Raw genomic sequence first — 13,366 nt, 5'->3', positions numbered from 1 at the left:
ATTCTAGGTATTTAAGAATATATGGTCGAGAGTTAACGACAAATATTTACTCTTGTGTCCAGTAAGGAGCCCAAGATCCTAAAGTGTATCTAACCCCGGATCCTCAACTTGAATGCACGAGTTCTGTCTTCAAATGTCTCCTTGGACAGCTTGGTGAGACATTATGCAGCAATCATTATAGCTAAACTATAGCTAAGAAGAGTTGATGAATTCGTCGAAATTTACTACACCAGCAGCTCAGTGTTCTTTATTTGAAACGGGGCAGTAGCATCGGTGTGAGCATATTCGTCCCCTTGTGTTTCGTAAGGCCCAGTCTGCCCCGATAGGATCCTTTTCAAAACATGTAGATGAAATTGAGTCGAAAAGATCAGCTTCAAACAGCTCTTCTCTTGGTGTATTTGCACGCGATGGAAACGAGAAAAGTTTGGACATCTGCCCTTTTAAACATTCTACCTTTGCTGAAGGACTCGGGATCAGGCTTCGATAATTTGCTAACCCCAATTCAATGTATGAGTCCTGCAATCCTTAATAAACTCAGTTGAAGAAACCTCCTTTGAATCGAAGTTGACTTCTGTATAAATTTTCTCCCTTACCCTCTTTCGGCGTTCGCCTGAAGGATATAAATGCCCAGATCAGCCAAAGGCACCCATCCTATCACAGCACGAGCATAGCAGGGAATGAGGCGGAATCGAATCAGCCATCCCAAAACCATTAATTACTCTCACAAATCAGTGTCCGATACTCATCTTCGGTCGACTAAGAACGACATAACACCGACAACCAGGTTCTAACCCTAACCTATTCTGTGAAAACGCCGAGAAGCTCGAAATAAATAAAGCTAGGTTGTGGAAGCTGTTGATGTGAATATGCATGGTTCAGTATTAAATAACGCGGGGCAATCATGGCGCCTGCGTCCCGCTGAATTTGTCACGCTGTGCTTTAGCGGAGATTCAAAGGAGAGTTTGCACCAGTAAAACCGCGGAGAACGGAGGAAGCAAGCTAAGCCCTAGCACCAAGTTTTCATCAGTAATGGCCCCTGCACCAAAACCTAAGATATTGGGGGCATCCTCTGTTTTCGTTTCTCCCAGCACTCGTCGGTTTTGAATACGAAGTCGTTCTGCTTGAATTATTTGCTAGGTTGTACAAAATGATGCCTGTTCACAGGGTGTTTCTGGAAGCTCGAAGTCTCGATATCTCTCACGTCCACAGATTTTCAGTGCATGACCACATATCCACACTCAAATCACTAGACATTTCGGAACTCCGCTACCATTTCGTGTTCCCTGTCAGCAGCATGAGAAAATAAGTTTCCGGGAACGAGTATTCCATTCTGTTGGCTTTGCACTGTAACCCAGGGAGTTTCATAACAAATCACTTCGCCCAAGATTGCACTTACTCATCTGGTCGACGTTGAGTAATATCTCAGCTTCGGCACTGTGCTCCCTAGGGCTTGTGCAGACAAGGATATCTGGTGTGTTGGCATCTCTAACCATATTGACGGAAAATATGGCTGTCGCACAGGCCAACTCTGGCCCAGTGATTTCGGGATAAATCTTCAGAGTAGAGTTATAGTTAACGTATAGGAGCCCCAACAGATTTGAAGAATGGGATCGGACGACTCATTTCGTAATTGAAACATATCCATGTGGGCAAGAAGGAAAATATAGGACGAGGATTTAAGTTGAGACCGGGCACCAGTTGGGCGCACTGATCCTTGAACACAAGAAAACGGGTCTAGCATTCCCAGGGAATACGAAACAAAGCTCATATTCTTGATTTGATTGCACACAAGGGAGCAAGTCATTCCTTCAGTGAAAGTTCTGCTTCCAGACAAGTGGCACTTTCATGGAGTGGGGTGTAACTTGGCGTGTGGGTGGTTGGTGGCTAAGACCTGCTAAATGTATTCTGGCATACTGTATTTGAGGAGTCCAGACCCGATAAATGATTTTCGGAATATTCCAAGAAACAGATATGCTATCGAAATTCGGCAGCTCAAATAAGATGCTGTTTTGTTAGTTTACGATCAGGCATCCATCAGGCCTCACAAGCGACCACTTCTTTAATATCCCAAAGTCACGCTTCTCTGCAGTTGATATGGAAGACCTCGCAGTGGTGTTTCATGAGTTAGGGATGACCCAGTATTTACACAGGTTCATCGGAAATGGCTTCGAGACATGGAACGATGTTTTGGAAATCACTGAAATTGATTTGTATGGTTTCAACGTCCGTCTAATGATGCACCGAGTGCTAATGTGAGAAGAGATGCATTGGGGGTCAAATTGGGTCATCGAAGGGTATGCTCTTTGTCGACCACAGAAATCTCTTCTTGCGCTCAATATAATGCAGAGGTTGCAACAGCGAGTTGCAAAGGAGAGAAACGATTTCCGCAATCGGCCGGCACAGCAGGGCGAATACAGCAACTGTTCTAAACAAAAGAGGCGATACCAGTGGCATCCTAAGGTTAGATTCAGTCCCTTGAACATATGTCGCGGTCGTTAGCAAACCATTTTACATCACATCTTCCGAAAAAGGGGATAAAGTGTCCAACTCTAACTCGAACTATTGCACATAAAGCCCGACCCAAATGCCCCAAAAAAGCCGTTGACTGCATACGCAGTGTTTGCGAATGGTATGCTAATTCACAAATCCAAGATTTTCGACTAAGATGCTCAAGAATTTCATAGAAAAACGAGCTGAACTTCAGTATAAGGCCTTGTCGTTTCCTGAAATGGCAATCGAAATTGGCAGACTGTGGAGAGAATTGCCAGAAAATGAAAAGAAGATCGCCCAAGCACGCGCGACCCAGGCGCGAGAAGAGTACAAGATTGCCCTTGGGGAATACGAAAACTCAGACAATTATAACACACATGTGAGGTACCTGAATGAATGGAAAGCTAGAAAGTATGCGAGAAAGAAAGGTAACCCCCTTATACGATATTCTGCTTTGAACCTAAATGTTTGGGTTGAAAATAACCTGTAGTTCAACAGACAGGAGAATGGAAGAGAAGAGATCTCAGAGCAATACCAGTTCACCTCAATATGTTGAAAGAAGTCCAGTATCGATGGAAACTAGTGCAGAGAGCCAACTAAACCATGCATTGAGGGGAGGTAGTTTGAGAAATACCCTACCTAACGGCTGGGGTTCGTCAAATCCATGTCATCTGGTGGAGCACATTCCGGACACGTTTGGGTGGTCATTATCTCATAAAAACCCACATAATCAAATAGGTGGTGATGAACGCCTTTTCGATAACGCTCCTTCAACCTTGAGCAGTTTGAACATGCGAAACGGAGATATAGATGTTGAGTACGAAGACGATGCATTGGGCTGCACGTCATTTTGGTCGGCGGGTAGCCGACATTAAAGGAGCACGTACAAAAACCCTCATCAGCGAAACATGAATAACATGATCCTAGGTGATGTAGAGCAGTTCAGCGTGCAAGTTTCGTGGTCTTGTGATCTCGCGTCCGGGTTCGAGTAATTCGATGTCGCCTCTTTCGGGAGATTCAATCATGGGCAGCTGGTTAAAAATGCATTCGTTGCTAGATACCACCAATTGCCAGCAGTTAAGTTAGCTCTCTGGTCGTGCATATTAATATTTCTTTCTGTCTCTGTCTCCTCTTTTGGGTTGATATCGGAATATATCACGATCGTCGAATGTGGAACGAAAAATCCGTAGATGAAGCGATAAAAATGTGGAGGGATTGTAGCTAGTTATGTGCGGTTTTTGTGATTGGCGCGGAGCATGGACAAAAATACAGCTACTCGCATGAACCACGGTGACTCAAAAGACTCAAAAACTCCTGACATGCCATGAAATATTTTGGGTTTGAGATCCAGGATATAAAATAATCAAATTATTTCGCGAAGCAACTCGAGGGTTTTGTTGATTGCCACGGGTTCGGAAGAATAATTTCCCGATACGACCTTTTGGCAGCTTTTCAACGCCTCTTTTTCCCAACCCGCAGCGATTGATGCCGGTCTCTTCATCCATTGCTGAATCGTCTTCTCCCAGGTCATGTGGGACAAATTGATTTTTTGCTCTTAATTATTGACCGGTGGTTGCGTTAGTCTGCTGGGTTGTTGGCTGCTCAGCCCGCAACAGTGTGGGCAGCCATCACAACACTTCATGACGGAGACCACCTATCCTACTTTTCATTAATTCTCATTTTGTTCGTTGCTGCTGCATATATGTAGTTTTGACCTACCGCTTTACTATTAATTACCAAGGTACTGTTTCTCAGTTTGGATTTGTGATGTTTATCAAGTATCTTTCTTCGGTTTTAGTCTCATGCTGATAATGGGTAGAAAACCACTTCTCTGCTGCGACCAGTTTCTGGTTCGCCCCCAGAATACACAGGAAGAAAACAGTATTTTGTACGCGTATTGGTACATATGTTGATGCTATCCAGGTGAAGAAGAATGAGCTTCTTGGAAGTGAAGTTCAAACCCAAAAATCATTGGGTTGGCCGATTTGTGTCGGCCAGTTGAGCCAATTGACGCAACATGGTTCTAAAATATCCCATATATCATGATACACCTAGGTATTTGCATGGCCACATTGAAGCTCAAACACCTCTTATCTTTATAGCCAAGACTCAGCTGCTACAGCCATCGGGGAACATGAGAACTGTCAGGCATCCGGTCCTCGTTTACTCTCAACATTTTCCATTAAGCTATTTTCACTGCTTTGAAGATGAACTAGACCTTCTCTTATTTTTACTTCTGCCCTCTCTAACATATCGGTAAACTCAGAAACAACGAGGCAACTACTTGCGGATGTGTATATATGGGTGATGAGCCACCTTTTGAACAGATATGATACGCTGTACGGAGTACACATTTAGCACTTGGAAGATAATATTCTCTATTATCCGCCAAATCAGCCACCCACCCTGATGCTTGCACTAAAAGTTCATCATACCGAAGGCTTTCGGATGAGGTGAGGGAGGCGTGCGTTGACTGACTGACTAACTTGGCGTTGGCATTTTCGACCAGATTTCACGCGTTTGCTGCTGTATACACTTCGAAAGTGAAGTGCCAATGTGCACAGCGAGCTAATAAAGTCGACTTGATATTAATGTTGTCTCTCGACGTTGTTTCCTTTTGGTTTACAACTTTAGGACCGTAATATTCCACCATCCTTCTCGATGGTATCTATATGATGAGCTTCAACAGAACCTGCAAACAAAGGAATAGTTGCAATTGCATTTTCATGCAAGGTGGGGAAACCCTTATGTTTCGGGCTCCTATTAACTTGCTCTGGGGACTCTAATGCGCCGACCTCCTACAACTTCCACCAATTTCCACCAACTATTAAAATCTCTTTCAAAAATTTAGTTTCGCTATCCCCTTTAAGGTTACCCGGATCCTTACTATTGCCCCGCCGATACCTGAGGTTTGACCATTTGGTCTTGCGAGTTAGTCTTAACATTTCCTGTGCTTCCGATACTTGCCAAGGATTTAAGACTTCAAGGTTTGGTCCCATTTTCATTTTACCTTCTCCATTTGTTTTTCTTCTTTAAACCATCCAGAGTCAAGAGATCGATTCTCTACCGCAAAGATGCTTTCAATGGGCTTCTGGTACACAGCAATTTACATAACTGGATAGAGAACGTTGTCCCCTGCTCTGTCTCTCCAGGGAAAGTGTTACAGATCCTATTCTAAACTCGGAAGAATTTCTTTATGTGACCAAAGCTAACTATAATACGGAGATTAAACACCACAGGATGGTTTAGAGGGCCTAGAACCGCTGCTTGTTTTTAAGTAAGACAATACGCCACACTCGTGAACATTTGCTTATCAATGGTATTATTGCTCTCCTTTTCCTAAAACATCACAACTGCAACTTTTTGAGTTACAATCAAGAAGTCAGAGCTACTGTTTGCTCTTAACTCCACCTCTGTTCTACAGCAAAATGGATCAGTGTACGGACATACCCCGCCAACGGGAGCAGCAGCCTAACCCCCTTAATATAGCCAATAACCTCTCCAACCCTCCCTTTTTCTGACCATTTTTCATGAGTTGATATTATCAACAGAAACAACGAATATAGCGATATCATCTCTTAGACGAACAGAACCAAAGACGCCAATACCGAGGCTCCAGCGGCTCGGACAGAAAATATCCTCACCTTCCAACCAAACGGCAAAGAGTCAGCCATGCCTGTGATCCGTGTCGCAAAAGGAAGTTTAAATGCGATGGTCTCCGTCCTGTCTGATCGCGCTGCAGAGATCAAGGGCCTGTCTGTGTTTATCTGGATGGCAAACGCGAAAAGCTGAAACGGTCAGTCTGAGGATCATTTTGTATCGTTTTGAATCTTCGAAACTCCAGCTCATTTTCAGCTTTGAATTGTTTCACACGTACCTGTATACGCCAAAGCATCTTCATGGCTTTTTCCTTTGCGTCTCAATTTTTATATTTTTCTCCTGTCGTTGCTTCTCTTCCCCCTACATCGTTCCCTTTACCTAAGCAAGTAATTGGGTGGCAGATATACAAAAAATAATGCTGCAAGGGTGGCTGCAAAAAAAAGGCTTCTTTCCAACTTGATTCCATGCCAAATCCAGAAACGCAACAAACAATTCAAAAACGCTATCAGCGGTAAATTTAATGGCTTTCTTCATGAGAGCAAGTACTAATTGATAGGCTATTTGTTCCGCGAGTTCCGCATATGAAGCACTTGCTGACGCGTTGCAGTATCGAAATATCGTTGAAGACGATATTGCTGTTCCAAGGGGAGTTGCACTGCCTGATTGTGAGGACGAATTTGCAGCCTCTCCAGTTTCTACTTCCCAACAATTCCAAGATTGGGCTCAACCAGTACCCATTTGTGTCAACAGCACCACAAGCTTCCTTGGAAAAGCTTCCGTCGTCAGATGGATTGAAGAACTTACAACAAAAATGACAGATTATTTCGGTCCAGCTAGTTGAGTATTTCTGGTCTTTCTCTCGCTCTGAAGCCATCTGACTCTTTTTGAATCAGCTACGGCAAATACTTAAACAAGGCGAACCATGCAGTAATTTTTGATTGGTTCGATCGTTGCCTGCTACAAGAATGCACATATTTTGCGACTACAACTACGTTCCTATGGCGGACTATCAGGCTCGGTTCCCCACGAAAGAGATGGCTGACTTGTTCGTAAATTTATATTTTTCAACTGTACATCCAATGTTCCCGCTCCTTTGAGAGAGAGAATTCACAGAATGAATGACTTGCGAAATTTATTACGAAACAGCGGACTGCCCCTGAAGAGATATGGCACTCTATTCTGCAACTTGTTTTCGCCATTGGTGCACTTTACACTCTTCATACAGAAGATCCACGCACAGCAAAGGGAGGCGATCTTACTAGGTCCGCATTCAGTTCAAGCGCAGTGGGACTGAAATTAATCATTTGCGTTGATTCTCCTTCAATGGAACAACTTCAAGTAGCCGCTATAAGTGTGTTGTATTATCTTGTTAGCTACCACATCAACAGGTAAATTCATATGTGCTCAGTATTTGGTAATAGCAAACTAACAATATATTCAGAGCATGGAAGTTAATTAGACTGGTCATGATATGTTTCGGCGATACCAGTGCTCTCCGTTTAGTCAATGCTAACACGAAGGAAAAGGAGAATATGGATTGAGAGTTTGGCATTCCATCAGGTCTTTGGAACAATTTCTTTGCGTCTTGACAGGGTGGCCTTCTTTAATCCATGATTGCTTCATAAGTATCCACCTACTACAGGCGATTGAACTCCCTTTTACGAACCCTTCCACGTCAATCGAATCGCTAAGATTTCCAGGGGCCGGGGCAACAATGCATTCGTTGTCAAAGTATTCAATCCGCTAGCAGCTCACCTATTACCCTGTGGACCGTTTTCTTCCGGAGTCTTCGTCTGGACTCAATAGTCGTCGAGACCTTAGAGGAGCAGCTGTACAGCTCCAACATAGGCAGTAGAACTTGGGCTAAAGTGCAGAAACTGGTCATCGATTTAGACAAGAAGCTCAACCAATGGAGACACAACCTCCCCGCAGGGCTTCTGGGTCTTGCAACCCGATTCCAGCCCGTTCCTACCCGTAAATCAACGTCCTTGTTTCTCTGAAACCCGCCAATTAAGTGATGCTGTTTCGTCCGATCTGCAGCATCCAAAAGAATGGATGAAGATGCTGCAAGCTGTTGCCTATCAGCAGCCCGGAACTTAATTATGCTCCTTCATCTCAACATCCACCGCCCCAGCCTCAACATGTCAACTTCTTGGTGGTGTGTCTTGCATTACATTGTACAGGCTGGCACGATTTTGATAATGGAATTATCAATGGATTATTTGCACACACCCAATGCAACTGAAGATCTGATCACTGAATCGTCCTCCGTTCTCCAGTGGATACAAGCCTTGCCAGCAACATCCATCCCCGCTCGTCCAGCGTACATAAACTCAAGCCGTCTTTTGAGCCTTGCGCTTGTTAAAATTGGTAAAGAGAGACCTCCCATCGTGATGAGGTTCATGGTCAAAGACACGTCAGTCGTTCCCTCAGCGGACCACAACACTTTTCCCCACCCAACCTAGCACCTGCCTGGTGGAAATAGTAAGGGCCACACTTTCTGGAGGCCTAAATGTATTGGATAGTGTGCTGACAGATATTTACCACTCCATTTAGTTAACTACCCGTTGCTCGTGCCAAATTTCCAAAACAGGGCGGGTGGAACGCTGATTGAGATTCATCACGTTCACTCCATTGATAATTTTTGAACCTCTGATCTTCCCCAACGGCCTATCCCTGGTATCCCGAGTTACTAGAACACATTTAATGCCTAATCGTCATGTTCTGTTTGTTCCCTAATGCGTTTTGCCTCACCCCACCCCTTTTTAGTTCTTTTTCTTTTATTAGTTAATAACATCTTAGCTTCTTCTATCCCCCTTTCCCTATGTAATGTGTCTCTATCTTTGCTTTTGTAGCTGTGTAAGTATGAAAGGGAGAGGGGGAATAGCAATGATGGAGATGGCCATAGAAGCTTTTAACCCCATATATTCAGCTCCTCCACCCCCCTATCCCCTTTCGTATAACCCTATCCCCCTAATGCATGTTGTTGGTCATTAGCTTAGCCTTTGATCACAGTGCATGGGTGATTCTCATCATTGGCTCCAGGCTTTTTTGTTGGTATTCAATTATTGAACAGCTTGGCAACTTATTTTTTGCCGTGAAATTGATGAATCGTGTCCCAGGACTTCCAGGGAAGAATTTATGACTGAGAAAAGCATAGAAATTCACTTTCATTGAGTAAGTCCCATATTAGAAAGCACCCCGTTGCCCTACTCCCTTGTGTTTTTGGCTTTGCGTAGCCTAGCCTCCAGGTTTTGCATGGCTCTTTTTCCTTCGTTCTTGGTCAGCCTTCGTTGTTGGTCAGTAGTATTCTGAAGAAAATCGTCACGTAATAATTAACTGACCGTATAGGATTGCCAACAATTCAATTAAACGCTACTTCGTTGCATCCGTAAGCAAGCCAATGACACTCGTCCTAACATAGGCATATTCTCTTATACGGACCCCTTCAAGTCCAAGATGATCGACACGATGCGGCTGGAAACCTTCCCAGGTCTTGGGACAATGCATGCATATGCAATGCAAGTTATCAGATTTCCAAGATTGTGTTATTCATTGAACGCTGCTCAATATTATTAGTTACCGCTCGTTAGATAGTTATGACTTCATTTTTTCGGCAGCAGTCCTTGACGTCATAATTGAGGTACACAATTTGTGTTACTTGTCGGATTTCTGTGTCCAAAGTGCTTCATAATCAGTGACTTGGCATCTATTAGTTCGTGACATTTTGAGCAGCTTAGTGCACTACTCCAGACGAAAAGGAACTGAAATGATTGAGCAAAGTGTGGCAAAGCTATAATAACTATCGCTGTCACATGGCCGTACATAATCCAATGTGGTTCGAGGGGATATTAGGCACGGGACCCCGGATTACGGATGATATTCTGCTGCAGAAAAGAAGGAAACACCATATCAGCCTGGATTACGGAGCACAGTTCAGTACTCCTTACGGTGTCCCAAGTCTTAAGTTAAGGTTGCGGGTGCTGGATGGTTAAGTTAGGGGGGCAGCTAACAAGCTAGTCCACCAGCAGGAATACCATTTTTATTCTTATATGCAAGGTGGCATCCTTGTCCAAAGGACCCGCAATGAACGATACACTGGGCAAGGGTCTGCATCTAGCCATCAAGAGCTAATGCAACGGGCAACATATTAATAAAAAGAATAGAAACAGAAATAAATTGCGCTTAACGAGGCGCGACCATTTGATTTCGATGATGAGAAGGATAATAAATCTGCTAACGTGTCACAGAAAATAATAAAAAGGAAAAAGAAAAGAGAAGAGAAGAAATAAATAAATTTATAGGTATTTATTAAAATCTTTACTCTCCATCCGTATCTGTTTCTGTATCAGTCTCGCTGGTATCATCGGCCTCACCCTCTGTGTCGCTCTCATCCTCACTAGACTCTTCGGTTGGCTTCTTGGCTACCCGCTTTCTGGGAGGGGGGTGGCCAGTCTTGAGAGCTTGCATTTGACCGGCAATTGAGTCTGGGCAGACAGTAAAAGTTAGATCATTGGCTCAAGAAAACGAAAAGATTTTACATATGATTATAAGACGAAACATACCTTCATCGGGTTCAGATATATCATCTTCCTCCTCTAAAGCAGCAGCCTTGGCCAAATCCTCAACTACCAGGGTGATATCTGCAACGGTATCAAAGCCAATGTAGCTGTCACAGACAATGTAGAGAGAGAAAGGGAATTTTCCAACTTGCGGGGGAGCTTGGAATTGCATTCTCAATGTTTGCACGTTGAAAGTAGGCTTTCCATTTTTGTCGAAGATCGGTTTATCAAATGTGGTGAATGTGAATGGGGGCACGGCCATTTTGCCTTGCCTGGAATCCGCAAGGAAAATATACCATCTGGGGGAGTGATCTCGGGCAAAGTAGGGAGCGTGGGCAAGCGGTGGTTGGACTGTGACTTCTGAATCGCCTTGTCTACCCTTCTTCTTGCCTTCTTCCCCTTCTTCGGGGTCAATATCCACAAGGTCATTCTCGTTGATCTCGGGGACATCAGTGGAGGCCGGTGGAATAAACCGTGCCTTGACGATAAGTTGAACCAGGCTGCTAGGTGTGATAACCTTTTCCCCTACGACCTTGAAGAACGATTTTGCCACGCTCAAAACAGGTATTTGCTTGGCAACAGCCATGGCGCTTGCGTATTGTTGTTTTGATAAAAGGTTTTTACCAACGGTCAACTTTTTTCGTTGTTCTTCTGAAAGCGCCATGAACTGTGGCACTGACATATGGCTCCTCGAATGTTCTCCTTCGATAGCTCGCACGATCTGGTTGGTGAAATGAGGCAGTTGGAGAAGGGGTGATTCGCCCGGTCGAATAGCTTGGATGAGATACTGGGACATGTGGAACGAGCCGAGGATTGGCTGCAGGTTGCCAAAGGCGAGTGCAATGGACGCAAAGGAATCGTTGAGGGTAAAAGCGGTTGGAGCAACTCCAAATTTTTCTGTAAAAGGCGTTAAAAATCAGGCATTTCCCTATAGAAAACGTTATATAAGAGGATAACCTACCCTCATTAAGATTAGGGTCATCAAGTTCAACCCTGCCCAAATATGCCCATAGGAGTGCCAGAGCTTTCCTTCTGCTGGCGTTTTCCAAGTCAGCTAAAGCTTTTCGGTCCTTGGCCGATAGAGTTGTTCCACAAGCAGCGGAGTTGCCATCGGAAAGGATCTTGTTTTCAACTTTAGAGAGTCCGTATTCGGCCCTCCCGTTCTTTAACATCTGCTTATACTCCTCACCGGAGCTAAGAGCACTTATTATCCCTCCGTCAACAAGATCATCCTTGTATTCTCGGAAAATATTCCCAGCGCTTGCAACGAGTACTTTTTCTTTCGTATATCGTTGCGTGCCATACCACCATTTCCCAACAATGAACGGCAGCAGAACACCCAGGAGCAGCCCGTATACCAAGAGAACGTATTTACCATTTCCTTCAGTGACGATAAACTTGGGAAGCGCAATACCAATACTGAAGCTTTGCTTTCCGTCCGGATGGCCGTATTGAATATAATTGTTGCGGACTTCCTCGTCAGTCAAAGCCTTGTATGCCTTGGTCAACTCAACGAAGCGATCGTTCAAGGTCTCGATAGTTTCGTTTTTAGCTGGATCCGGTTTAATCTTGTCCGGATGAAACTTGAGAGAAAGGCGTTTGAAGTGCCTACTAATATCTTTCTCTCTGGCGCTCTATACAACCCCACAGAGATGTTAAATCCTAAAGTTCCCGGGAAAAGACGTGGAGGAACAAGGCAGGGGTAATTATGTTCTGGGATGGTAATACGCACTCTGGAGATTCCCAAAACATCATAAGGATCCCATATTTTCGGAGTACTCCTCGCCGTGACAATAATCAAGTAGACCATCCATGCCATAACTGCATATCCAAGTAGCACAGTGAATATGCGCTTCAATCGGCGTTCTTTCAGCAGAAGCTTTAGCTTCTGCTTTCGGATAATATCGCCATGTTCAGGACGAAAGTCGGATTTTATTCGAGGAGCGGTATTTTCCAGATCTGCGAAACCAGACAACAATATCTTTTAGCATTCTTCCCTCCGTATGAACTTTTTTCGACCGGGTGGAGCAGCAGCGGAACACAATTGCGAGACTCACCCTTGCTGGGCCTAAGGAGGGTATACGAGAGCGGGAGGGTAATGAGCGACGTCAGCGTGAGTATGAAGAAGGGAAAGAATTGCCCCTGGACACATTGGACACATGTATACGGTTAGCATGAAGCTTGAGCACAGCTTCCCCCTTGGCCCAGAGGGATTGCAGGACAACTCCTTGCCCCCCCCCCCCAAAAAAAAAAAAAAAAACGGAAGATTGACGACTAACTTACCTGCTCATCATAGTTGTAATCTGTGGAAGACATTTTCGCTTCAGATAGAGCGAAAAGGGAGAGAACTGTCTCCTGTCAAGTCCAGTCCTTCGGGGAAACGCTATGAACAAATTTTCTAAATTACAACCAAATTATTTATCTCAGTGAAGAAGATATTTAGAGGATGAAGGGGACGAGATCCGTGGACATTGTGTGTTCCGATGGACGTCGAAGTAGACCCGGTGAAGGGTGAGACAACACACGGGACGGAGATAAGAAGAGGAAGAGAAGAAGTTTACGAGGTTGATGCAGTTGAAGCCTCCGGTATTTGATGTTTCAAGAAATCTCGAAGACTTGTCCTTTTGATCCTAACTGGGTTTAGCGCCATCGGCAGCTCAGAATTACTGGCGCTAATATAATTCCGGATTAGCCCAAACGGTCCGTAACCTTCG

General features: G+C 44.3%; 5 protein-coding genes across 5 annotated transcripts; 3 read left to right on the top strand and 2 right to left on the bottom strand.

Annotated features, from left to right (window-relative positions):
* Window positions 1–1,246: 1,246 nt before the first annotated feature.
* PADG_12192 (uncharacterized protein) lies at window positions 1,247–1,493 on the bottom strand (the record flags this gene model as incomplete). Its single annotated transcript, XM_010764024.1, has 2 exons — window positions 1,247–1,344; window positions 1,397–1,493. The coding sequence occupies 2 exons, from the start codon at window positions 1,491–1,493 to the stop codon at window positions 1,247–1,249; spliced, it is 195 nt and encodes a 64-aa protein (XP_010762326.1).
* Window positions 1,494–2,094: 601 nt separating this feature from the next.
* Window positions 2,095–3,365, top strand: PADG_06819 (uncharacterized protein; the record flags this gene model as incomplete). Its single annotated transcript, XM_010763800.1, has 5 exons — window positions 2,095–2,223; window positions 2,317–2,460; window positions 2,575–2,629; window positions 2,685–2,901; window positions 2,981–3,365. 5 exons carry the CDS (start codon window positions 2,095–2,097, stop codon window positions 3,363–3,365), a joined length of 930 nt encoding a protein of 309 aa, XP_010762102.1.
* A 2,797-nt stretch (window positions 3,366–6,162) lies between these two features.
* Window positions 6,163–6,931, top strand: PADG_12191 (uncharacterized protein; the record flags this gene model as incomplete). Its single annotated transcript, XM_010764023.1, has 2 exons — window positions 6,163–6,245; window positions 6,664–6,931. The coding sequence occupies 2 exons, from the start codon at window positions 6,163–6,165 to the stop codon at window positions 6,929–6,931; spliced, it is 351 nt and encodes a 116-aa protein (XP_010762325.1).
* A 157-nt stretch (window positions 6,932–7,088) lies between these two features.
* Window positions 7,089–7,631, top strand: PADG_12190 (uncharacterized protein; the record flags this gene model as incomplete). Its single annotated transcript, XM_010764022.1, has 3 exons — window positions 7,089–7,139; window positions 7,237–7,478; window positions 7,532–7,631. 3 exons carry the CDS (start codon window positions 7,089–7,091, stop codon window positions 7,629–7,631), a joined length of 393 nt encoding a protein of 130 aa, XP_010762324.1.
* A 2,779-nt stretch (window positions 7,632–10,410) lies between these two features.
* On the bottom strand, window positions 10,411–12,968 carry PADG_06817 (protein-transporting protein SEC63; the record flags this gene model as incomplete). Its single annotated transcript, XM_010763945.1, has 6 exons — window positions 10,411–10,577; window positions 10,656–11,549; window positions 11,614–12,286; window positions 12,385–12,611; window positions 12,710–12,794; window positions 12,936–12,968. The coding sequence occupies 6 exons, from the start codon at window positions 12,966–12,968 to the stop codon at window positions 10,411–10,413; spliced, it is 2,079 nt and encodes a 692-aa protein (XP_010762247.1).
* Window positions 12,969–13,366: the final 398 nt, after the last annotated feature.

Source organism: Paracoccidioides brasiliensis, assembly GCF_000150735.1.
Source record: "Paracoccidioides brasiliensis Pb18 unplaced genomic scaffold supercont2.9, whole genome shotgun sequence".
Lineage (NCBI taxonomy): Eukaryota > Fungi > Ascomycota > Eurotiomycetes > Onygenales > Ajellomycetaceae > Paracoccidioides > Paracoccidioides brasiliensis.
This window is presented reverse-complemented; position numbering and strand designations above follow the sequence as displayed.